Genomic DNA, 23,044 nt, shown 5'->3' with positions numbered 1-23,044 from the left:
ACACCCAGGCTGAATGAGCAGGTTCAACCCCTGCCCTGATTTGCAGCTATCTGTGATTAGTGGTACACTGGTCTGTAGTTAATGTCACGGGTATTTTGGGTGCTCTTCCCATTACAGGTCCCTTGGGGTCATTTGACTAGATCTGTGGAAACTGTGTTGGTTTAAACCTATTCTGATACCTGGTTTAGCTGATGAGCTGATCCATATCTACTTTGAAGTTTTGTGGGTTAATCTAAGCAATTGAGGACATGGCAAGAGAAGCTCAATGTATAGGAAGGGAAGGGCTTGGACAGTCCTAGTCCGGAGAGGCCATGGAGTGTCCATCCTTGGAGGTATTCAAAACCCAGCTGGACATTGTCGTGGGTGCCCCGAATGCAGAGCTGCCTGGTGATGACCAGGTAAGAAGTGGTGCCTCCAGCCTTCTCCAGCGAGGGATGTTCTCTCCACCGGCAGCCAGCAGCACCGTGGAGGTGCCGTGCAGAAGAAGTTGGGACTGAGAGGAGATGGTTTGTCTTCAGATCACCCACGGCCAGTGGCATCGGGGCAGCTTTCAGAGGGGGTAAATGCGTATTACAGACGACCTTTGCGTGTACTTTTTCTTAACGCTAAGCTACGGTATCGCACTGAATATCCACATGCACAGCTGTCTGCTGCAGAAGGTGGCTACAGCAAACACTGCCAGCTTCACTGGAGTTTTCTGGTTTATCATTATTTTCCCAGGGGGAGGGCAGCCTGATTGCACTCTCCAGTGCTCCATTACGTCCCGTTTCAGCCGGCAATGCTGACAGCAATCCTAACGCCTGCTCCCCATGGCCCTGGGCTGCGCACAAACCCAGCGCTCAGCCTCGCAGGGAGCGCAGGAGCAGGCTGGCTGCCCCAAGCACCGCTCCCCTCGGACCTCTTGTGCCAAAATTAGGGACAGTCAGAGTCAGGGACTAGAGCTGGGTCTCTTGGGCCCAAGCATTAATGTGGCACTGAGCAGCGCCGCGCTTTGTCCAGCAGAGATAGAGAAAAGGGGGGAAAAACCCCTCCCCTGCTCTTTTAAATCCGGACAAAACAGGTTTCTAATTAAAGCAGCACTTAATCATTATTGCTCCGTGAATACAGGGCTGGTGGATATTTGATGTAAACAGTGAGTTGGTTGAAACTCTCTCACACCGGCTCCCTCTTTGTCCCTCCGTGAGCCTGGGAATGGGTGTGATCTCCGAGTAGGAGTGTCTCTGCGGTTAAGTAGAGGATTGAATTACCGAACACTGCCGTTCCCGAGCTGACAAGGTAGCAGAACAGCAAACAAAAGTGCCTTGAAACTAGCTCAGCGAAGAGGAGAGAAGGCACTGGGTTCAGTGGAGAAGGGAGACCTGCACTTTCCAGCAAGGTAAGCAGCTTCCCTGCACCCCTCTTAGTTTCTAAAGGCCAGAACTGTTTGATGACTTTTGTTCTGTGGGATAGTAAGAAACACCACCACCAAAAAATCGATAAATTTCCTATTTCTTTTAAAAAAATTTCTCACCTGGTGTAAGGCAGGATGCCTTTACTGAAAGCAATGAGCCCATCCTGATGAGCACTGTTTGGGGCTGAAACAGCTACCTCCGCTCCCCGAGAGCCCGGCCAGCTATCTGTCAGCTCCAAGGACACATGCTTCTCGTTTAGCTCTTCTGCACAGGCTGGCTTTGATTTCACGCAAGGAGCAATTAACGGTGTCTTGTTTTGGCCTGGTTTGTTTTATGCTTTGCTGCTGTGGGGATTTGCTTAAAGCTCACCTGCCTTTAGCAACGCAGCTATAGGTTCAGGCGGTGACAAGAAGTCGTTGTAAGTTCTCGTCAATAGGTCTTGTTGTCACCTAATCGATAGATCTGCTAACGGCTGAACTGCTGGGCTGTTTTGCTCTGGAAGTACAGAGTGTTTTCTCATCCTGGTTGTTTGAGATGCAAATTGCACTGAGATAAAATTGAGTTGTAATGCAGTTGAGCTGCAGGCTCACTTGCCAGTATTTTTCTTAGGCGTGCATATTAAGAACATAAATATTTAACACAAAGGAGAGCCAATATGACTTAGCGTCTGTAGGAGGTTTGCACTTATTCAAGGCTACCCTAGCACAAATGTAAACAAACATTACAACAGCCGAAGCAAACTGGCCCCACAAGAGCAGCACTTAGATGGTGAATCATCCAGGTGCTCTTTGCACACTGCTGCTAAATGGGCAGATTAGTGCCTGCGAAATAGAGATTAGACAATCAGAGAGCATCGGCCTTCCTTTTTGGCGGGGTTTTACCATTCCCTGCCGTGCAGGCTGAGATGCCACGTGGAAGCAAATGCAAGGATGGGCACTAGCTGGCGCGGTGCACGTCAGGAAAGCCCTGACCATCTTCCTCACCTTCATCCTGGCAGAGCCAGGTGGGCCTCTCCTCCTCCCTACACAAACAGGCTGCCCTTTTCCTCCTCCAGCTCCCTTCCCACTGGCGGACACGTAGGTCTCATGACGTTATTTTCTAGGCAGGACTTTGTGGCAACAGTTGCTAAGGTGTCCCAGCTGGGAGCAAAGGTTTCCTGCCGTGGCTGCAAACAATGTCACCCTGGTCTCGTGCCTTCCCCTGTATCTTGGGCTGTGATTAGGCTGAGACAATAAATCCCTGTTCTTGCACGGCCAAGGGTGCTGAAGGTCCTCATGGTGTCTGCTGATTTTTTTCCATGGAGCTGCGCATTTCTGGACTTTAAGCATAGAGGTTGTTACCTTTTCTGCTCTGGAACCCCTGGGGAGGTGTGGGACACGTGGTGTGGAGAAGATGCACCATGGACTCAGTGACTTCAGGCTTGATCTGTCCTGCAGCCTGGTCCTCCAGCACCACCCATGCCGCCATCGTTCATCCCAAGGAGGAGACCAGCTCAGACACCTGCCCTGTGCTTGGAAGATGCTGGGGCTCTGCTCTGTGCCGGCCACTGCTGGACCAAAAGCCTTCCCTCAAATTTAAATAATGCTAAATATGTGGTAGCCCACTTGGGAGCAGAACCTTGAAATGCCCTGTGCAATGAGGAGGTGCCGCCACCACCCTGCCTCAAAGTCCCTCCTTTGGGAACGGGCTCTTTTGCAGCCTTCCAAAACGTGTTCTGGGACTGACACAAATCCACGGGTTTGGCTTTCTACGTATGAGATGTCCAACTGTGCAGGGAAGGGCTCCAATGTGGACACCCGACACCCAAAATGTCTCTGCTCCAGCTCTTTGTTTATTCACATATATTCTTCAGCTTCTGCTGGCCTCTCAGAGAAGCGGGTCGTACAGTCACAAGGGGATACGTGCTCCTATAACTCATTAAAACCTGTCTTCTCATGCTCTCCCTTTCCACATAATACAAAATCTGGAAATGGGCTTAATTATGATTTATCCTGGATGATTATATATTCCCACTGTATTTCCACCCATTCTGGGTGTAAAAGGAATGCAGAAAGGGGTGAATACTGTTGCTAAGTCTTTGACACCCTTCAGTCCAAAAAGTCCCCTGAGGGACATCAGATGATGTACATTTGCTTCACTTGCCTTGGTTTTCAAGGACCTCTGCTTGAAAAAGAAATCCTACCATTTTTTATCCATCTTTATCTGAGCCTATTCATGCTTATCTGAGGCAGTGCTGGTTAGAGTAACAGATAAACTTGTTATTACCTCATATGCACATCAAAGGCATGAGACAGGGGATGCTAAACTGCATGGCTGAGCTCCATCCTGGGCAGGTCCTGTGGAATGAGCTATTCAGAGCAGCCGACCTCTCCCACCTGAAAATATCCTGTTGTCATGCCCTGGGATGAAGGAATAGGTTTCTGGATGGCCCTTTATTTAAACCTGTTCTTACAAAAGCAGCTGAATGGGGTAAGAAACAGGCTGTGCTAGAAATCATATTCTTCTTTGGGAGATAGAGACTATCTAGATACCCCCCGTTCCTTTGGGAGGGCGCTGGAGCCTGAATTACTGTACTTTGTTGCTTTCTAAGAAATAGCTGTCTGGGTCTGCGCAAATCCCACCCATCCCAGTCTCTCAGATGCCCGGTTCCCTTCCCCATGCTCAGACAAAACTCCCTCAGCAGCTCTGGGTGCAAAAGGCGGTCCCGGATGAATGACACTTTCTAAAGCTGTTTGCAGTATTTGCAGGGATGTTTTATTCGTTTGGCTTTGTGCAGTTGACGTGCCACTCTTTCAAAGCTGCCCTTCATTTCTGCCGAGAGGGGATTGCACACTCGTCCCACGCTCGTGTGCTGTGGTCCTGCATGGACTGGGTTTCACTTTTTATGCCAAGCGAGTGCCAGACACACAGCCCCATGGGCTGGAGCTTTGCTCCTTGCCGTGCTGTGTCGGTGGAGAGCTGTGCTCTGGCATGCAGGAGCCCCAGAGCTGGGCAGCTCTGGGTTTAGCTCATAAAATCGTAATGCTCCAACACCACCCACCATACAGCACATGATACCACAGGAGCAAAGTTATGCCTCCTTATTGCCCCATGTCCCTCTGCCCCTCTTTCGCTGTAATCCACCCCATCTCCATTTGCCCCATTGCCTCCCTGGACCTCGTTCCTACCACAACAGAGGATAGCCACCGAAAGCCATCTCGGGAAGGAGACACAGCCATGGGGGTCTCTTGAGGGTGGGACGGTGCTTCTCAAGGAGCAATCACTTAAAGTGAGGAGACACAGGTGGAGATTGAGTGGCACCCCCAAAGTCACAGTGTGACCTCGCAGCCCGCCCTGGCTTGGAAGAGATGGGTGACACAGTGACAAACACACCACGTATGGGATGCTCAATGCAAGCCTAGAGGTTATCACTGGAATGGGTGACCACTACCAGAGGTGTGGTTGCTGGTGTTCTCTTGAGAGAAGATCCTGTGCAGGTCTGGCTCTGTTTCAAAGACCTTAAAGTTCATATAAGGCAACTCATACCTTGACTCAGCACCCCATCCCAGTGGAAGCCTGGGTTGGGTTGGTTGGTACCTACATGTTTTGACACAATTTAGGTGTGTTTCAGCAGAGGTATGTTAGCCAACATACACAAAGGGTGAGCTTTCCTTTGCAGCTCAAGAAGCAAACTTTCCCCCTGAATAAATCTGTTGCATCTCGTCAGGCCAGCGATGGAAATGCGCAGTCACCATGCTTCATTTTCAATCTGAAATGTAAACCTCTTTTTTTCCAGAAGTCCTGGGTTTCTCTTCCCAAGTTTGATGCGATGTTTGCAGGTCTGAACTGGAGCAAAACTGGAACGGTCCCTTCCTTTTGATAGTTAATATTAATCTTGCCACTTCTCCCTGGGAAACCAATGCTCTGGGAACCGGTTCTCCAGCTGGTCTTGAATGGACCCAGACCAGCACCCCTGCTCCATCACCACCAAACAAAAGTTCTGATAGCCAGGGCTTTTTCAATTGCACTATGGTGCACCAGGGAAAACATGCCCTTTACCCTAGACACATACATGTACGCACGTATATGCATACACACATTTTTACAATAAATATGAGACTGTTACATGCAGTAGCAAAAATCATAACTCTTAGACTTGTTTTTGAGAAGGATGGGCCAAGTGGACACTGGTGCTTGGGTTTAACTGTGGTTTGGTTGTGGTATTTGGCCTGGTTCATGCTGACAGCTCTGGCAAGCAGGGTCTCGGGACACGGTGGATGGGACTCAGCCCACACTCTGAGAGAGGTGAAGGGCAGCATGGCAAGCTGGGCTTTCCACCCAGGGGTTTGCCCCGTAGGCCAAGGGGACAGTAAGTCCCTCCTGACTGAAAGTCACCAGATCTGCCCTAGACCCATCATCAGGATGAGGGACTGAGGGACTGCTGTCCTCCGGCTTAAGCACCTAAAACTAAGACATCTGAGTGAGGGTGGATGGATCCCGGCCTCTAACTCCCTCTCCTAGACTTCCTCCAGGCTCTTGTAACCCTGCATAGGAAGCAGTGGGCTTTCCTCAGTTTCAGACGGGAAGATGCCTTCTTTTGAGGGTCTCTCCTCAACTTCCAACTGTCACACCCTTCCCATAAGCTTCTGAAATGAAGGTGCTCCACAGGGCTTAGGAAGGTCTTGTACCCGTGACCAAAAACACACGCTCTCCTCTGAGATATCTCGGCTCTGGTTTTACTTACCTGCAGTCATTAGGTTAAATAATGCTCCGTTAAAATGCTGATGTGGGAGAGGATCGTAACTTTTTTTCCTGAAGGTGGCAAGTAATTAGAAGTTAATTCCTGAGGATGCTTCTAACTGCATCTAACTTCTAACTGGAAACAAGGAAGAGGAATTAAAATGGTTTCAGCTTTGTTTTCCTTCTGCGTGCATCTCCTGCCCTCACCGTGGCACAAAGCCCTGCCTTTGGATGCAGTGCTGGTCCTGAGCCAGCGATCTCGCCCTTTCACCAGGGGAGAAAGAGCTGGAAGAAAGGAGAGATTTGTTTGTAATGAATTGGCAAGTCTCACGCTTGCCTCTCCCTTGGGATGGCTCTGTACCGTTACTGACTCAATAAACTCACAAAGAGGAGCCGGAGGTGGAATGGATACCTCTGAAGCAGGCATGTGCCAAGCTGCATTCTATTATTTGGAAATAATGCACCTGGCACCTTACCAGGGGCAATGCCGCTGCAAGGCTTTACAGGCAGAAGGCTTTTAACAGCTTCTTGTGCCACTGTTTTTTCTCATGGCTGGCTCCTCAGAAAGAGGTGAGTTTGCACCAAAAGAGGTTGTTATCAGGCACTGGGAGTGATCTCAGGGGAAGTTACTGCAGCTCAAACTCCTCTACTGCTTCTGAAAGCTTTGAATCTAATAGGGCTGCCCTCACCCTGCGGAGATACTACCTGCCTGGGAGAGCCTGCTGCTTTCAGAGACATCCTGGGGAAGAAGGACTTCCCGGGAAAACAGTCAGTCAAGAGCTGCGTTGGGTGCTCTGACCTTCTCTATAGATCACCAAGGCACGGACCACCAACCTTCGCGTTCAGCCAGTTTGCTCTCCCTTTTCCAGCGCCAGTCGCTGCTGAGCACTGGGCTCTGCCTCCAGCACGATGAATGTGGAAACTCAGACTGCATGACTTGGGAGTTGCGGCTGGTGTTAAGGCTTTCAGATTTAGTTGTCGGTACATTGTTCTTACATTGTCGAGAAGTTTGCTGGGACAATACAGCTCTACTGCTCCCAGGACAAATAGTCAGTTGTTAAAATTGTAGAGGGAGAATTCAGAAATAGCAGCAGTTTGGGAAGAATCTGCTCCTGCAAATCAGTCTCCCAAGACCAGACTGCTTGAAGATCAGACTGCTGGAAAGCTACCAGCAGTGAGATAAATAGAGAGGACAAAGGAGGTCATAAAGAGAGGTGTGGAGAAATGAACAAGATTTTCTGGATGGAGCGAAGTGTTCAGCTAGAATTTATGATAGGTGGAAATGAGGCAGCTGCAGGGACTAGTCAGTCAGGGGAGATAAATTGTGAGTTGCCTGCCCTTCTAAATCAGATGTCCTCTGAGGAATTTGGAGAGACAGATGAGACACAGATTGAGGGCTGTTGCAACTGGGAAGGTGGTTATTTCACAATAACCTAGTATTTCCTTGTGCTCATTCCTTTTAAGTAAGGAGCAATAGCAGGTTTGGAGAATTAACGCAAAGCCCATCTGCACACGGCTCACAGGGGGCTGAAAGGTAAAGGCTCACAGCACCAGTGGGTTTCTTGAAAAGAATATGTGTAAGATACTAAGTCAGAGGTGCCAGAAATGGACAGGGGGTGAAGGCACAGGTTATAGGAAGGCACGCTAAGCTGAAGGTCTGCTTCTTGGGACGGCGGTTGGAGATGGAATAAATTTGCAGTGTTCAAGAGATACAGCAACTGGTTCCTGGGGAGACTGGTCAGCTTTTGTCAGGCAGGGCAAACTGGTTATTGCTCATGCAGAACCTGAGAAATTACTTGGCTAGGTGGATCCAGGTTTGTGCATCCTCTGAATTTATTGAACAAGGAATTCAAACCTCTCCTGGGGTATAGAGCACTTCTAGTTTGAGAGGCCATCAAGAACATAAAATCGTCTCAGTGATTTGCTTCTTTGTCCCAGGCCCTTAAGTCTTCACTCACATTAATGCTGACCAGACTTCAGCATCTCAGTCCTCAACACCCCAGCCCTTGCTCCATGAACAAAGAACAGAAAAGACCAGCTGCCTGTAATGGCAGGTAGCTGCTTGGACGAGACATGATCTGATGATCCCTGGCAGCCATTCAGGGAGGAAGGGAAAACCTACCCTTCTGAGCCCTGTAAAATGCCTTCTTAGCTCCAGAGCCATTGACCCTGAGAAGGTGAGCAAGAAGCTTCTTCACAATCTTAGTCAACCTGTCCAATGCCTAATCTCAAGTTTTGATCCTTAAGAGAAGACTAAAAAAAGCCCTTCAACCCCTTTCGTGATCCACCCAGATGATTTGGTAGCACAGATAGGGCATCTTTTCTGACCTGTGGAGGTGGCTGGGTGAAGCTCTGAAGCATTAGGATCAATCCATGTTATTGCCCTAACACCAGATTAATGGAAAAGCACAGATTGCTCTAAGGGCAGCACCTGAGCAGGGGCTCACGGTCATACACCCTGAGGAGCCGAGCCCAGAGGGCACACCCCGGCCATTTAGCCATCTCATTTCAAAGACATTAAGGAAAGGCAAGCCTGCCAGCTTCCCTAATAACCTGTTCCAATATTTAATTGGTCACTGTGATCAGAAATAGCATCTTATTTCAAGGCCTGTTTTACATAATCTTAGCTGCCAGGCAACAGCTCTTTCCAAGAAGGCTGAAGCGCTCTCTGTGGTCAGCCAGGCGCATCTGTGCAGAGCCCTCTCCTTAGCACACTGACAACACTCGGCTCCTGAACCTGGACCTTACAGGACCTAGAGAAGGAGAGTGAGCCAAACTGTACTTTTCCCTCTTTTGTTGCCCCCCAAAACACACACCCCATTCCCTGCCTCACCACCACGTCCCAGCACATCCAACGTGGGTAATGCCATTCAGCTTCTCTCATTGCAGCCCTTCTTGCGATTGTGCAAGAGGAAAAGAGCTGCCACCAACACACTTGGAGGTGTGTGGGTATGTATGTCGCAGGTGCTCTCACCTATGCAAACTTTGCCTGCCTGCCAAAAAATTGGAGGAGGATATTATGTGACAGAGTGTGTGACGGCATGAGAGAGAAGACAAGCCCCATTGCTGGACCTCCCTACCCATCGTTTCCACACCAGATAAAAGCCGCTCTTTCTCCTCTTGCAACAGGAAAATAAAAGACGGCTTGTATTGGCCGAGTGCTGTACTTTCAGACAGTCACTCACTAGGGACAGTCACCATTCAAAGCAACAGTCCCGAGCAGCAGCTGATGAGCCCCACAAGGTAACTCAATGTTGAATTTCATTCCTCTGGGCAAAACAAGAGCTGACTGCTGTCCTTTATGCAAACAAAAAAATGGCACCTACTTGGGCCCAGATGCCCAGCTATAATGGAGACAATGAAAGCAATTCAACAGCCCTGGTTTACCTCAGCTAATGCCAGTCCAAGTATTCCCAATAATTAGGCCTTTCAGCCTGGAAAGGCTGGAGCCACAGCTGCTTCCTATTTTCCCAAAACTGTACAGAGCATTAGTCATTTCGCTGGGGTTTTTTATTACCGTGACTACAACCCAGTAAGCGTGCCGCCAAAATCCAGACAAGCCAAATCAGGCTTAATTCAGAACGTACTTCAGGAGTTTGAAATGATCTCCTATCCCCCTTCTGAGTCCTTATTTTCCATCTCCACCCAAACAGCCGAGTCTGCTTGAAGAAATGTCCTGCTAGGTCTGCTTTCTCAACACTTATCAGGTTGACCAAAATGAATTAGTGATTGCTGGCACTTCCACCCCAAGTGTTATTCATTAACCAATCTTGGGAGTGACCTTGACACTTAATTAGTCATCTAGTCCTTCCTGAAGGCAAAGCTTTTCCTCACACTATGCTGGTTGAAAGGGGATGGGGATCATATTTAGCAAGCAGGAGTGGTGTTGTGATTTTGGCAGCATGTGAAGGGGAGCGGGTGTAGCAGAGACTCATCTGCCCTCACCCACCAGCTTTGTGACCTAGATTGTGTTAAGAAAGGCTTTGATTTTAGCTCTGGAAGCTCCAGGTTGTCCCTACTGTAACATCCAGCCAAGATGCCAGCCACTGGCATTTGGTTTCCAGGTCCTCTGCCCTCACCCAAGAGCAGCATTTGCTCTTTGCAGTTTAATTTACAGCATCTTAACCGGGTGGTTGATGACCCAGCAGAGCAGCTCCAAGCTAGCGGTTGTCTTTGATATGAAGTGGCCACCTCTCAGTTCATGGTGTGAATTTATCTCCTCTTTCAATGGTTGCAATAGTCCCTGGAAATGGTGGAAACAGGGTAGCTGGCCCTGGAGGTGGAAATGGGGTAGCTGCATGATACTAATGTGTAGCCAAAAAGGTGAGCTACAGCTGCTTTAGTGCCTCTCTTCCCCCTTCACAGGTCAAGCTGTGTCTGTGTACAAGGATGCAAATGTCCATCCCCATAACCAGGATGTTTTTTCCTGGTGAATTCCTGCCCCAGAGACAGTTGACTCATTCTTCTTGCCAATTTGTGTTTCACCTAGTGCTGGGCAAAACTGGTTTGACTGAGATAGGAACTGACCCAGAAACTGCTGTTGAAACCCCACAGTGAACCCAAACCTCTTAACATCCTTTTTTAATTTTTTTCTTTTCATATTAAAAAAAGTTTCTGCCCTTCCTGGTTTCAGCACAGATGGGAAGTTTTCACTCCATAAATACTGGATTTTGTGTCTGGACAGGAGTTGAATTATGGGATCATCTGATTAAAAACCCACACTAAATCATTAATGAAATGATCTGTCTGATTATATAAGTCATATTCCTATTATTTCTAACTTGGCCACGAGCTGAAAGAAGCTGGAAAGTCCAAAGGAAGAGCCAACTGTGTCTGTGCTTCGCACTCCCCCCCCCCCCCCCCGCCAGCTTAATGACTAAGGAAGAAGGGAGGGATGGCATTTCCCAGAAAAGTGGGGACCAGCATTAGTGGGCAGGTTTCAGATGGAGAAAGGAGCCCCAGGAGCAGAGGAGATCTAAGATCCCCATTTTAAGTCAAAGAAGTTTGGGTGGGAATCGGCAGAGTATTTCTGGCTTTCGGAGGGTTTAGTCCAACACGGCTGTCTGCGCTCGGAGGAATCTCAGCATCACTTGGGTTAACTTTTCTGACGGGCGAGGTTGGGATGCTGGGAGAAGCAGGGAGCCAGCTGTGTCTCACAGCTGGCCAGCTGCCGGTTTCCTGCAGTGTTAGCGGGCGAGCAAGACGCCTGCTGCCTTCCACAGGGAGCAGTGTCAGTTTTGCTGAAAAACGTCACCCTCCCTGAATCCTCCCTTACATATAAATGTCTTTACTGGCTTTGTTTTCAGGTTGTTCCTGTTTTGATGCTAGAAGGAAAAACCCTAAATAAATTTAAAAGATAGCTGAGGGGAGGAGGTTTCACTTGGGTTTTTCTTTGATAGGGACCTTTCGAATGCCATATTAAAAGAAAGGAAAGGTCTTTTGGTTAAAGTTCTGAACTGGGATTGTGTTTTTGGCTTCAGTTCCTGATAGCCCTGGACTTCACAGTTGGTGAGTAAGGACTGCATTCAGAAAAGTGTCTAGCTCCTCTGTAGACACTGAGATATCTTCCTGGATGTGGTTTTTAATCTGCGTGGATCTCAATTACCTTTCTAGGAATTGAGATGAAAAGTGCCTTTTTTAATCCTCGCTGTTTGTCTTCCTGCCTGGAAGCTAACTGGCGGACCTGAGAGGGAGGTGAGGATTGCTGAATGTGCTCTTGGTAGGTACGTGAGGTACATGGAGTCAGTCTTCCACAGTGCTTCTGGTATATCTGTGTTCAGGAAGGAGTGAGCATGTCTGACTCCTACTACAGAGTGCTGCCAGACTGTGGGTGCCTGCTCAGTTAGCAGAGAGGTGTTGGGGCTGTGCTCAAAACACTCCCGGAGGTACCTGCATACTGCCTGTGCAAGGAGCCAGGGTCTGGCAGCTCTGGGCTGTGGGAAGTCTGGATGGAGCAATGTTCCTGCCTAAAACAGCAATTTTTGTGCTCTTAGTGTGCAAACTCTTCAGGAGAAGGACCATCACTTCTTATGACTTCATGGTGCCAAGCGCAGCACGTCTCTCCATGCTTTCATAACATGAGCAATAAACATGCCTTTTGGCAGAGAATCATCTGTCTTTGTTCTTTTCCTCCTTCAAAAGAAGCTTCTTCTATGGCTTTGTGCAATAGCTTCTTTTATTTTTCATCTTATCATGGCTCAGTTGTTGTGCTGAGCTGAGGCAGCCATGGCACCGTTCCTTCTTGTAGGCGGTTTCCTACAGCTGAGCAGAGGAGCGCAGGAGAGGCCGTGGCCTACAATCAGTGCTGCCTTTTCATCCAGAGACAGAGAAGAAAATGCAGTCAATCAAGTTGCTGTTGTTTTTAACAGTACAATCGTTCAGTCTGTCATGAGCAAATGCAAATCAGGGGAGCGCACTGGCGAAGCAAATGAATGCAAAACACAGAAATCAGTGAGCCGTGTTTTCTCTCGAATCTGGGTATTGCTTTGTGAGCAGGATTGACTCATATGGGAATGGCTGATACGGGTCTTGCCCCTACACAAACACAATCTGACCTGTGGTTGCTCCACCGGAGCTGAGCTGCTCAGAAGACACCTGCTGTGCCCCACAGGCCAGCCAGTTCTGCTAGGATGTAACCCAGTGTTTTCATATTCATTGTTTTTGGGTTTGGTTTGCTTCAGGAGGTTGCCCTGTAAACAGGCTGCATTTAGAAGTTGCTTCTTGAGCAAAACCTCAGCTATCCAAGCAGTAGGAACTGGGAACATAGCTAAGTATAGTCCTTTTTGATTTTCACAGCTGGTAGACATGATAAAGGATGGATGGGAGACCTTCACCCATCAGAGAGGCAGCTGGAGGAGATACCAAAAATATCACAAATGTCCCCAGACACCTTTGTGTGGGCAACTGAAACCTACCTCTTCCCCGTACAGGCAGCAGAAGCTAGAGAGCTGCTTAGCTATGTGTAGACATCTGGGTCATCGGTTGGATCACTCCATATGCTGTGCTAACTGAGCTGGCTAAGTCTCCATTGACCTTTACAGAGATGAGAGCCTGGTGCCCTGCTCTGAGATACCTTTCAGGTGCCTTAATTTAGACCTGAATCTCCTCCTGAAGTGGAAGGACTTCATTCCTTACGCTCCCAGTGCTCCAGGGTACCTGACCTCCGGTGGCTGCTCCAGGAGTGCATGGGTCTCCTGGAGGCCCGCCATTCTCTCTGCCACCCCTTGTGCTGTGGTGGGAACAAAGCAGTACGGATGTCAGGTCCAACATCCCAGCAAATCCTTTCCACCTCCACTACAGCTGTGCTCTCTTCATAGTTTGCAGAGAGATAGAGGCACTTCAAGGTGTGGATTACTGGTATTAAACCTCTACTGACGGTAAGAGAAACCCAGCAGACTAGCACGCTGTTGTATACAATTATATAGTTATTTGATTTTTATTTCTTTCTTCTCCTTCTAGCTCAGACAGCAGGATGACAGACGGTGACACAAATCTCCCAACTATCGAGAGAAAGCTGGGACTGCAGATATGGGGCATAGAGGTATGAGAAGAGGCAGAGATGGCATATGTCCTCTGCGTGTGTGTGTGTGTATATGTTACAAGAAAGAGATATGCTTGAAGTAAACTGGGTGCTACAAATAAGATACAGTGGGAAACAGGAGGCTCAACTTCTCCCTACGCAACTTTCAACATCTTATTGCTTTTGTTTCCTGCTTTTTCTGTAGGAAATCCATTAACCTCTGTGAAACAGGGATAATATTGACTAAGGAAGTAAGGTGGGACTGAAGCTGTTCCTCCAGCATTGGAGGCTTTCTCACCCCCTTCAGGAAACAATGCAAGGCTGCATTAGGACACCAGAAATTAATTACCTGTTTCACCAAGAAGAGGGGTTGTGCGTAGGTAACCTTAGCCTATGCAAGTAGCTGCCATGGGGGAGGCACCCATTTTTGCAGCAAAGATATCCCATGGAGCCTATTTGCATTTCATCCTTACCTTTCCCACTCTGACTAATGGGTCACTTCAGGGAGAGATACTGCAGCTTGCGAGGTCACCTTCTGCTTGCAGTGGTCTTTGCTCTTGGTGTGGAGCCAGGCTGTGCTCAATTCTGCCTCTTTCTGCCCCAATTCACCAAGAACATTTCCCTGCAATGAGAAGGGACTTAGAATGAGGTCCGGACTCCACTCAGGGGAGAAGTGTGAAGGGGCTCCAACACGTCTCCAAGTGGTGGTGGCCCTCTACAGGTCCCAGCTATGTTCCAAATATCACAGGGTCTTTGCCTTTCCATTTCTCTCCAAAGCACTGTACTAAGCTTCTTTCCAGAGGATCTGTAATTAGAGACGTGTGGGTTCACAAGGGTCAGGCTGGTGCGGTGGGAGACAAGTCAGGCCACCAGAAGAATGTGTGTCTCTAATTCCAGGGAACCACAGAGCGAGTTCAAGCCCGGGAGCTGTGTCTGTACTGGTGGGTGGCACATGCGGGCACCTGCGCCTGCGCGGGGCAGGCATGGCTGGTAAACTGTGTACTTGTACCAGATGAAGTGTGGAATTAGGGTCTCGAGGTATGAGGGACACATCAGTGTCCTCAAGTCTGTCTTTTCTCAGCGCTGCTAGTTGCTATGAATCCCTGGCAAAGTGGTCATCCTAACAAAGCTCTGAAAGTTAACCTTGAACTTATGGGTACTGAGTAAAAATCATGCCCCAAAACTAAGCCTAGGATGAGATGTGCTCACTCCCCTGGGAAATTCCCTGCAAATACAAGCTCTGGAGCGCTTCAGCCCAACCTCTAAGTCTTCTTGCTCTAGACCTACAGGACTGCAGAGGGGCAAGAAGAGTGAAAAATACTTGTCAGTCTGGCTAAGCAGCATAACATTTGCCCCTTTTCATCCCTTAGTACTTTTGGGATTTCCTCCAGAAATGGCTTTTCCCAGCCTATGAGCACAGCCCTGGTTCTTCCTTCTCCAAACCCCAGTTACCACCTCAGGTGTCGTGCACCCCCAGCTGCCCTGTTTCACATCCACAAACTTCTGGCTCTGAAGTGTTAGCGATGACCCAAACACTCATTTTCTTACAGAATATGAAGATGGTTCCTGTACCTGAAAAGGCTTATGGAACTTTTTTTGAAGGGGACTGTTACATAATTCTGCATGTAAGTAAGGCTAACAACCATTGGTCTCTTTGGTGGGCAACTGGTTTAACCCTTTTTATTTAGCTCTGACTTGGGTGTTGGGTATCCTCGCAGGTGAGAGCAGCACTGTGGGTAAAAGTGGTTGTGCCTGTGCGTTCACCATCTAATCCCTCACCTGAAATTAACGTGGCTGTTGCAAAAACACTGTATGTTTAATAAATCAGAAGTCCACAGGAACCATTAACTTAGTAATTCATTAGAATTATTTATCTGCTAAAGAACTGAGTGATGCCCAGACATGGCAAAATGGCCAGTATGTTCCTGGAAAACTAAATGAAGGCCCACATCTGCATGACTTACACAAGTTTTTTGGGGCTGCAAGAGGTGGCCAGCTAGAGGGTCTCACATTCAGCAGATGGTATGTGTTATGGAGGTGTGCCACCTACTCTGTGTCATGCAAGCAGCAGAGAGGCTCTGCAGCCCTTCTCATGTCCCCATTAGGACACTTCATCTGTCCCACCCAAATTTGGTCCAGACCTACTTGCAACCAGCTGAACCCAGGCTAGCCATAAGCATGAGGAACTTCTGAGAACCAGCTCTACTCTATGGGCTGTGCAAATGGCCTTGTGTTCCCAAAGCTCTGTGGAAGGATGATGTGTTGCACTCAGCTCCTAGAATTCCTTCCAAATCTCTTCATCTGCATAGAGCAATCCAGGCCCTGTTGTATCAAAAACCATCTGTGCAGTGGAAACCAGAAATATTTCCTACTTCCTCGGTCTGAGTGTCCCTCCTGCAGACAACTCCATCAGTCAAGAGACAGCAAAGCCTCCACTATCCCACAATAAACAAATACACATCCACTATATGTTAAGCTGGCAAAGCAGGCTGGGATAGCAACACAGAATGAGTCTCCTGCTCTAATGCTCCATGCACATGCCTTCATGCTTCCTTTTGAGTGCTGAATTGATTCAGTAGCCGCTCAAAGACATGCTTAGAGCAGAATATGAGTGTCCTTGCAAGGAGCTGACTGTAGATATCAGTATAAATTTTGACGCTCACAGGCTCAGCTTATGTTGCAACAGCTTCCCCAGGTAGAAAAGCCCTTAATCAACCCACTACTCACCTTTGCCTCTGCAGACGGGAGGCTAAAAATATTCACCTTTGCATTCTGCATCTTCACTGGAGGCTCTCCAGACAAAGACTGTCTGCAGGACAATGGGACTTCGATCATCTTCAATAGCAATGCATCAAATTGAGTGATTTTGCCACAAATTAATTACCTGCGCCTAGAGGGATTAAGCTGTATTTTATTCAAGTTCTTCTACTGTGTTTCGCTGTGGTATCACTGCACAAAGCAAATAAACAGAATTTAGTGTCAAATCTAGTTTATAAAATGAGCGTTTATTACCTTTCCCAGGTGTCCATGATAGGGCTTACCACTGTAGGTGCTGAAAAATAACTGGCAGAACTCGCATAACAATAAGCAGACCGTTCTCAGATCACCTGCCTCCTCTTTGTAAGCTATTGGGTTTATCTGTAATAAGATGAATCACAGCATGCACATAGAGGCTCAGCTTCGTTTGGAGTCATGTCTGTTTTGCAAGCCAGCAGGAATTCAGAGGCAGTTTGTGTTACTATGTAGTGTGATATGAGAAAGAAAGGATAGTGTCTCCAGGCAAATAAACAGCACTATGCATTACATTTTAAAAGGTGATCTATGAGAAGACTTTCCTTTAAGTTTTAATATCAAACTCTACAAAAGTAGGACAGGTTGAACACATTAATTTTTGTAATTAAACAGGTGCTCACTTTTCCTTGATAACAAGAGTTATAAAAGAATATCAAACATCCTTTAATTCAATATGTACATAAAATACATAAATGCTCCCCTGAATAAGGTCCCTGGCTCCAGGCTGAGCTCCCAGGGAGCATCCTAAGGCTTCGTCCTGTCACCCCTCGCCCAGGAGAACAGCAGAACTGTGAAAGGCATTGGGAAAGGGCTCCATGGTCACTTTGTTTTGCCAGGTCTCCCTGGCCAGTGCTATTATTTGAAACACACATATGGGCTGTCCCCTCATCCTCACTCTTCTTTCCCACCTCTTCCAGACCAAACAAACCTCTCGCGGCTCCACTGTGGATTTGCATTACTGGATTGGCAAGGATTCATCTCAGGATGAGCAAGGTGCTGCGGCCCTGTATGTCACCCAGCTGGACAGTGCCCTCGGTGGGAACCCTGTGCAGCACCGGGAAGTACAAGGACATGAGTCTGAAACCTTCCAAAGCTATTTCCGCAATGGCATTATGTGAGTAGCGTAAAATACCCTGCAACAAGGTGGGTCATGGTCCCTGGGGTTTCCTCTGCTTCTCTACATCTCCGAGCCATCAACATTTCAAAAATCTGAAAAAATATGGATCAGCACTAAAGTTAGTCAAGATTCAGAGGAAAAATTTCCCATTTTAGAAGAACTATAAGCATTGAGTCTGGAATCATGTGATTCTGTTCTACTGGTCATTTTCCCAGGCATTTACAACAATTGCATCTTAACCTCTTTTTTTCACCCTAGGGTCTTTCTTCCCCTCCTCCACACACTTTTGATTAATATTCCCATTCAGGGCACTCCAGACTAATATTTACCCTGAAGAGAAGTGCTGATTTGGCTCCTACTGGGAGTAATATTCCTGTAATGGAAGGAATGTTTGACTCTGAACTTCTACAATGTACAAGATACTGTTGAATTCAGTGCTGTGGTCTTTGCTCACTTTGGGGTCTTTGGAAGGCGACTGCAATAGTTGTCCTCCAGGAGGACCTTTATTGGTAATAAACAGCCTAAGTGCCGTGCTTTTAAACAGCTGAAGTAAACGCAGATGACAACCCATCCTTGGTGAATACCCTGTATCCCAGTCTGGCTTTTGATACCTCTGTACTGTGCATCTCTACAACCTCTCATGAGTTTCATTAGGGCTTTTGTGAGACAGAAAAATGCTTTTACCCTCATCTTAAAGATGAGTAAGGCACAATGAAGGACTAAAATTCAGACCTTCAAAACCATGTAGGTTTAGAAGACTATTTGGAAACCTATCTGCCACTGAAATCAGTATGAGTTAGACTTCATCTTGGTCTAAACCACATCCCTAAGGTCAATCAGGAAGTCTGAGGCAGAATGAGAAATTAAAGCAGGTTCTTTCCACACCATGACAGGTGGACTAATCACCAGAGCATCCTCCTGTGGGTATCTTAAATTGGGCCAAACAAGTCTAAAGTACTGTGAATCACTCACATGCCTGACTACATTTGCCAGTCTCTTCCAAGCTATGATAAAATACATATATTACCCACATGGAAACAACCATAAGACTCAGCAGTTGTCTCTTTTTCCCATAAATGGCGATTACATTTTGTCAATTATTACTGTAGTACGAATATCGGATCCATTTTCTAAAATGGTCTAAAATATGTGGAAGTGGGTTAGACTTGCCCAAAAACCTTTAAAAAGGCTCTCGGACTTCCTTGGGGGACTGTGTCTTCTCATGATGTGATTGTGTCTTCCTTGCAAAGCTGCACAAAAAGGAGGGGATGGCATTGTGCAGTGAGGCAATACAATGCTAACAGCAGCTATTGCAAAGCGTGAAAGAACAAAATTGGTAGATTCCATCTGAGAGAAAGTGTCCTGTATCTGTTTATGACAGTATTTTCTTCTGCTTATGCCAACAGTTTCCTGTCTAAGCTACTTTTCATAGAATAACTATTTTGAAGAAAACCAGATTTTAGCAAAAATTATGTTTTCTGCAAAATCTGTTTCATTTTTTTAATTAAATGTTTATTGAATATTTCAATTCTGAGATGCCACTGCCAGCATTAATGGGATTTTCAGTTTGGTTATGGGTTGCCATCCCTGACCTGCCTGTTCATCTACACGCCTTCTCCCAAGATGCCCAACAGCAACACAACACCCATAACAGGCAGATGAACGCCGTGAGGAGCCGTGGTCAGACCAGGGACCATGAACAGTAGAGTGAGGCAACACAGCATTTGACATTCCACTTTCAGGACTTTGAGATTATATTGGCTCTAGATTTTTCAGTTGTCACCAAAAGCTTGAGATGTTCTCAGAGGATAGAGGGGAAGGTATTTTCTAACCAGCTCTAACTCTTTATTCCCTGCAACACAACAGCTACAAGAAGGGAGGAGTAGCTTCAGGATTTAAGCATGTGGAGACCAATATGTACAACATCAAGCGTCTTCTTCATGTCAAGGGGAAGAAGCATGTGTCAGCCACAGAGGTAAGACGACCCCCCTCTCCTTATGGATCATTTCTCCTTGCCTCTCCTCCAACACCCATTTTCAATCAGATTTGCCTGCTAGATAGCTCATCTCTGCTCAAGGACCCCTCCTACAGGAAGTTTTCAAGACCTCACTCAGGGGTTTGGTATTATCGTGGGAGAAGCCATTGGGCTCAGTGAATAGCTGAGCGCTAGAAAAATGAGCATGTCCCCGCAGACCAGTAGTTACCTCCCCAAGGGCAAGTTTGCCACAGTTGAGACTTGTCTCCTGCAGCTCTTGTTGTCCTCCCCAGCTTGCTGAACACTTTCATTTCATCGTGACAGGTAGCGCTTTCCTGGGACAGTTTCAATAAGGGTGACGTTTTCTTGCTGGACCTCGGGAAAGTGCTGATTCAGTGGAATGGACCCCACTGCAGCATTGCCGAGAAATCCAGGGTGAGTACAGGCAAAAGCCACTTTGTTTACTAGCGATAGTTTTTGATGGCTGGGGAAAAAAGTAGGGAAACGGCACTCAATGTTTGCACAATGGAAATCTCAGTAAAACCAGCAGCAGAGAGATGAACAGAGAAAATAATGGTGAATTTTCTACTTGCCCATCTGCTGCTATCAGAGGCCCAGGAGAGTGCCTTGCCCCGGTTCAGACCTGGCCTCAGCTTGAGTTTCACAGGCAGCCGTGGGCACATCACTAGCTCTGGCTCCAGAAAGGCACCCAGCTCCTTCTGGGGAGCTCCATCTCCATCCATCCCTCTGTGCTCTGTAGTTTGCATGGAGTAGAACTAAAAAGTCAGCAACACCAGGAGGCTTAGCTGCGGTAACAACCCCAGGGGTAGATAAATTTCAATTTATTTTACAGCATCACAGGGAATTCCAGCTTGGTCGGTATGAGACAAGTGGGAATGCATAACCCAGGTGTTGATAGGTCAGATCCATAGCTCTTAAGGCACTTTGCAGAGGGGTCATTATCCTTATTTTACTGACAGAGGAACAGAGATACAGAGATGTCATAAAGCAAGATATATCAATGGGTCATCAGCAAAGTTGATGGCCAGGCTTGTAGCCAGTCATTACACCCATTAAAAAGCAGGTGGGTCTTCTCTTCACGTGGTGTCACCTGATGAGCTAGGAGAAGGGGAAGCTTCACAGGGAAAGTGATTTTCCAGGGCACAATAGCTAGTTGAGAGGATCCAACAGAGAGTAGTGAAGAGACAAAGAAACCCTCAGGACACAGAGGAGGGGGAGCAGGTAGAGGGACAGCTGCTGTGAGGAAGAGGCCATGGTTCATCTCAGGCCTGGCAATTAAGAGGGTCACTTCCTAGGTCTAATAAAGAGGGGGCCCCTTTCAAAGCTATTGTAGTAAGAGTTATGGAAAAAAAAAGAATTAAAGGCTAAAAATGGAAATTTCAGCCTAATGAGTTGCTTGGCATTTCATGCTGGTTTTTTTTCAAAGAAAACATCCACATTTTTTGAATACTTGAAAGATTTAAATGTCAAATGTCACCACAGGGCACCCAGGGTCCTGCAGCTCTGCAGCATCCAGCCTCTTTGTCCTCAGCATGCCTGTGTCTCTCTCCCAGACCATCTCACAAGATCATTGGACCTGCTTATGTAGAGTCACACATAGGCAACAGCTGCTGTGGCTACCGTGCGCCTGTGCCCTGTGGGAGCAAGCACCAGTAATGACCATAATAAGCAATATTTTCCTGAGATTTAGTTAATAAGCAGACATTATAGACACATCCCCTTTTTAAATAGCTAAATACAGAGGACACTAGAAGCTTCAGAGAGCTGTGGTAATCTGGCTTGGACTATAGGTACTCAGTCGTTGCTCTAGGTCTGAAGCTTGCTGAATTTATTGTCTGCATCAGGACTTACCTGCTGCTGATCCTTGTGCAGGGTCTCGCGCTGGCTCGCAGCATCAGGGACAGTGAAAGAGGTGGCCGTGCTCAAATCGGCATCATTGACAATGAGAAAGACTCCCCAGACCTCATGCAGATCATGAAGATGGTGCTGGGTGAGAGGCATGGGGAGCTCCAAGACGCCATCCCAGATGTGAAAGCAGATGAGCTGCAGAAAGCAAATGTCCGGCTCTACCAGTAAGTCCAGGGATGGGCTCCAAACCTTGTCCTTTCACATGGTGAGTGCTGTGAAGCCTGACTCTCCTCGGTGACTCTGTCTTTCAGTGTCTATGAGAAGGACAGCGACCTGGTGGTACAGGAGGTAGCCACCCGGCCCCTGACACAGGATCTGCTCCAGCACGAGGTGAGAGAAAGCCATCAGTCCTTACAGCAAGAAAAGGATGATGTGACTTGCTTTATTTCCAGCTGAGCACCTGTTTCAATGGGACACCCCGTTTCCTGAAAATTATCAGCCCTTCCATCATTCAGGTGTATCAGGTATCCTCTGAAAACAGGACGGCTTAGCTCTACTACAACCTCAGCGGCCAGAGGCAGGTGGTGTGTTGAAGCTGCTTTAATGAGAGATGGCAAATTGACCCTCTCAACCAAGGATGATATTAGCTTGGCAATCAGAGTCAAGGAGAACCCCAGGCCAGGAATAAATTCCAGATGGAAATAAGGCTTCTTAATAGCTGATGTTAGGGGATAGCCCTCCATCTGCAGAATTCAGAGAAAATAAATAGCCTGCTCACAAAAGCATGTAGATATGTTTTCCTGCTGTAGCAAGGGGCTGGTCTCAGTGACCCACCCTGGTAGGAGATTCATTAGGGGCCCTCTGTCCAAAGGCTTTCAGAAAACAGAGGCTTTCCTAATATCCTTCTGGCTAAAATTTGGCTGAGAATTGCTCATCCTTAATTCTGTGCAGTGCAAACCAGCCTATTCCAAAACAGTGTTGTGCTTCACGGCTCCAGCTCCCTTAGTCACCCTGGTGTCAGCCTTGTTAAGTCTCAGTCTCCTTTTACAGGCATATGAAGCTTTTGCTTTTCTTGTCAAAGTTCAATTTGAGAAATGAGAAGCCTTTGGTCACACAGTGGGTTGTCAGTTTGGAGCACCAGCTCTCTGCAGTGGAGATAGGCTGCCTGGCTGCCATCTCATCCTCTTTGGGTTAGGGATCCTGCTGCATTCACAACGCTGCTACACGTTTAGCTCCAGGTTGGGGGCACAAAACAGTCATGTAGGAGAGGTCTAACCTGGACTTTTCATGCTCCTTTAGTAGCAGATGTGACATAAATGAGCACCACCAGCAGCAGTGCTGAAGCACAGCAGGCTGAGGATGGTATTCCATCATACACTTCTCCTGGAGCCTTTTGGAGCTGGTGTTTCTGTTGGTTTAGGAACATCTCTCATGAGATGGTAATGGCCAGTGTTGAGCAATGCTTAAGAAAAAATACATGTTTTAACTCATTACAGTTAAAGGGCAGCTACCCAGGTCAGGTGTGCTTGCAAAGTCAGTGTACCCATGAACCCCGGCACTGCAGGGGTGATGGTAGTTGTAGTCCATTTATGAACCACAGTAAATCCATCTTCTGTTGCCTCTGCTAATGGTTGCGTGAGGGTTAGAGCTCGGCAAGGCAA

The 23,044-nt window shown here is 47.5% G+C and overlaps 1 protein-coding gene across 1 annotated transcript in view; it reads left to right on the top strand.

The window, feature by feature from the left end:
• The first annotated feature begins 848 nt into the window (after positions 1 to 848).
• Positions 849 to 23,044, top strand: part of VILL (villin like) — a 36,889-nt gene continuing 14,693 nt past the window's right edge. The window contains exons 1-8 of the mRNA XM_009509742.2: positions 849 to 1,375; positions 13,569 to 13,650; positions 15,180 to 15,254; positions 17,340 to 17,536; positions 19,406 to 19,514; positions 19,839 to 19,949; positions 21,408 to 21,607; positions 21,695 to 21,773. Coding sequence (XP_009508037.2) covers positions 13,582 to 13,650; positions 15,180 to 15,254; positions 17,340 to 17,536; positions 19,406 to 19,514; positions 19,839 to 19,949; positions 21,408 to 21,607; positions 21,695 to 21,773 — 840 coding nt within the window. The 5' untranslated portion in view covers positions 849 to 1,375; positions 13,569 to 13,581. The remainder of the gene's footprint in view (positions 1,376 to 13,568; positions 13,651 to 15,179; positions 15,255 to 17,339; positions 17,537 to 19,405; positions 19,515 to 19,838; positions 19,950 to 21,407; positions 21,608 to 21,694; positions 21,774 to 23,044) is intronic.

Source organism: Phalacrocorax carbo, chromosome 2 (genome assembly GCF_963921805.1).
Source record: "Phalacrocorax carbo chromosome 2, bPhaCar2.1, whole genome shotgun sequence".
Classification (NCBI taxonomy): domain Eukaryota; kingdom Metazoa; phylum Chordata; class Aves; order Suliformes; family Phalacrocoracidae; genus Phalacrocorax; species Phalacrocorax carbo.
The sequence above is the reverse complement of the archived record's forward strand: the minus strand, read 5'-3'. Positions and strand labels throughout refer to the sequence as shown.